At 47.5% G+C, this 2500-nt stretch overlaps 1 protein-coding gene across 1 annotated transcript in view; it reads left to right on the top strand.

Annotated features, from left to right (window-relative positions):
• Positions 1 to 2500, top strand: part of lnpep (leucyl/cystinyl aminopeptidase) — a 15466-nt gene that overhangs the window by 5422 nt on the left and 7544 nt on the right. The window contains exons 4-6 of the mRNA XM_084457655.1: positions 74 to 185; positions 1695 to 1952; positions 2340 to 2500. The exon at positions 2340 to 2500 is cut by the window's right edge and continues 30 nt beyond it. Of these exons, the coding sequence (XP_084313781.1) occupies positions 74 to 185; positions 1695 to 1952; positions 2340 to 2500 (531 nt within the window). The remainder of the gene's footprint in view (positions 1 to 73; positions 186 to 1694; positions 1953 to 2339) is intronic.

Below are 2500 nucleotides of genomic sequence, written 5' to 3'. Positions count from 1 at the left end.
GTGTGTGTGTGTGTGTGTGTGTGTGTGTGTTTGTGTGTGTGTGTGTGTGTGTGTGTGTGTGTGTGTGTGTCAGGACGTGCTCACGGCCCTCTGCCCGTACTGTGGTGGTGGGTGTGTTCATCATGGTCCTGGTGGCGTCCATGGCTATGGTCCTCTACTTCCTCCCAGGATGCACCTTCACTAGGGTATGGCTGATCCCCTGTGTGTGTGTGTTTGTGTTGTGTGTGTGTGTGTGTGTGTGTGTGTGTGTGTGTGTGTGTGCATGTGAGCGCGTGCATGCTTGTAGACAGGCACTAGGAGTGGGAATTTCTTGGCACCTCATGATTCAATTCCGATTCAGAGGGCAATGATGCTATTATAAAAGGATTATCGATTATAAAACGATTATAGATGCATCTTGATGCATCAACATTTTTTATTGGTGTCTCATGTTTGTTGTGTTTCCAAAGTATTTCATTTTAGCTCAACACAACTTGCATACTGTGTGGCTCTTGTCCTTTTTTCCCTTCAACTTCATAGAAGCCAAAGTTCTTGCATACTGTACGTTAGGGCTGTCGCAGTGAATACATTTCCCCATTTCCCCAGCGGTACAAAAGGGTGGCGCCACACTGTGGTATGCAATATTATTGCAGCTTTCTTTTTTTGTTGCTATTCTACAAGGGCTGATGTTTAGTTGCTTTATAATTTGCATACTGTATAAAACATACATCTATAAAATATATAATATTATGTGCATATATATATATATGTGCAGGCTATTCTTTTCAATACATTTTTGAAACAAAAACATAGGTTAGGCTACAGTAGCAGTATCACTCAATCAATCGAAATGTTATCACAACAGAACAGTGCGCAAGGCAATAGGTCCTGCAGTAGATAGAATTAGGATAAACAAATCTCTGGGAGGATCTGGGAGAAGAAGAATAAAGACATCGTTAATATAATATATATATATATGCTAGTAATGCTTTGATAAAATGGTTACCAAAGAAAGACAAGGCAAAGTGTAAATTAAAAGGCCTATTCATTTCCTTTAGCCATGAGAATGGTCACGGCAGAACTGAAAAATCCAAACCCATTTTAGCCTATTGAACAAGAATAATATAGTCTTGATGGAAGACATTAATATGGACTTCATCCTGTTGATACCATGGCCTTTTTTCCATTGCTAAAAGAGAAGGCCTGAAGGCCGAAACGTCATTCTATTTAAAGAGAAAATGCACAGAGCCAGAGTAGCACATCCTTTTCCTGTTTCTACTTCCAGTGATCAGCATCTCCCTATAACCTTTGGTGTGCGTTCATTTTTCTACACGTGATAACACTGTCATGTACAAAACAAAATGAAAGACGTCAGGCCTGTCTGTGGGACTTGGAGCCAGACTGATGGAGCGGTAGGGAGAGAGCCCATTGCTCGAATCCTACAATCACATTCAGGGCTGTAAAAAGCTGTTTCGTGTTTAGGTGAACCACTCCCGCTTCGCCTGTCCGAACACATAACAGAATCCAGGAAAATGCAGCGGGGAAATCTTTCCAATTATGAGTTTTCCGCATTGAGCGATGCATCGTTTGAGAGAATTGCGATGCATCAAAGAATCTATTTTATCCCCCACCCCTAGGGGGCGCCCTAAATGATGGCGGATGATGGTGAGGGTGTTTAGTATTTTTTCTCCCCCCACCCCCCCTCCTTCTCTCAGACCGGTTGTCGGAAGGCTAACTCCTCCTCTCCCATGGAGCTCATACACCCGCTGGCGTCCAATGGGAAGCTGTTCCCCTGGACGGGGCTCCGCCTCCCTGCCAGCGTGCGACCTCTGAGCTACGACCTCTCCCTGAACCCCAACCTGACCTCCATGACCTTCACGGGACGCACCGTCATCACCATGGTGGTACAGCATAACACCAAGCGCATTGTGCTGCACAGTGCAGAGCTCAACATCACCAAGGCAACCTTCAAGGTAGGGCCATCACCACGGCAACCCTCAAGTGATGTGTCTCTGTTGCTAGTTGAGGCTGAGGTCTGACATGAGGGGGAGGTGGAGGAAGAGGAGGTAGAGATGGAGGAGTAGAAGGAGGTGTATCCTGATGTCCTGTGTGTCTCTGTAGTTAGGTGAGGCCAGGGAGGAGGAGGAGGAGGAGTAGGAGGAGGTGTATCCTGATGTGTCTGTCGCTCTGTGAGGCTAGGGAGGAGGAGTAGGAGAGGCCGAGAAGAAGGTGGTGGAGAAGGTAGAGATGGGGGAGGAGGTGGAGTAGGAGGAGGAGGTAGGGAAGAAGGTGGAGGAGACGGTGTAGATGGAGGAGCTGGAGCAGGAGGAGGTGCATAGTGGTGTCCTGTGTGTCTGTAGCTAGAGGAGGCGGAGGCCCAGGATGTGGAGGTTCTGGAGTATCGGGCGTGGCAGCAGATCGCCCTGTCCTTCACAGAGGAGCTGATGGCCCATCAGAGGTGCGTGCTGACGCTCCAGTACTCCGCCAGCCTGTCGCACAGCTACGAGGGCTTCTACAACAG

The sequence above is a fragment of the Borostomias antarcticus genome (assembly GCF_949987555.1).
Source record: "Borostomias antarcticus genome assembly, chromosome: 23".
Lineage (NCBI taxonomy): Eukaryota > Metazoa > Chordata > Actinopteri > Stomiiformes > Stomiidae > Borostomias > Borostomias antarcticus.
This window is presented reverse-complemented; position numbering and strand designations above follow the sequence as displayed.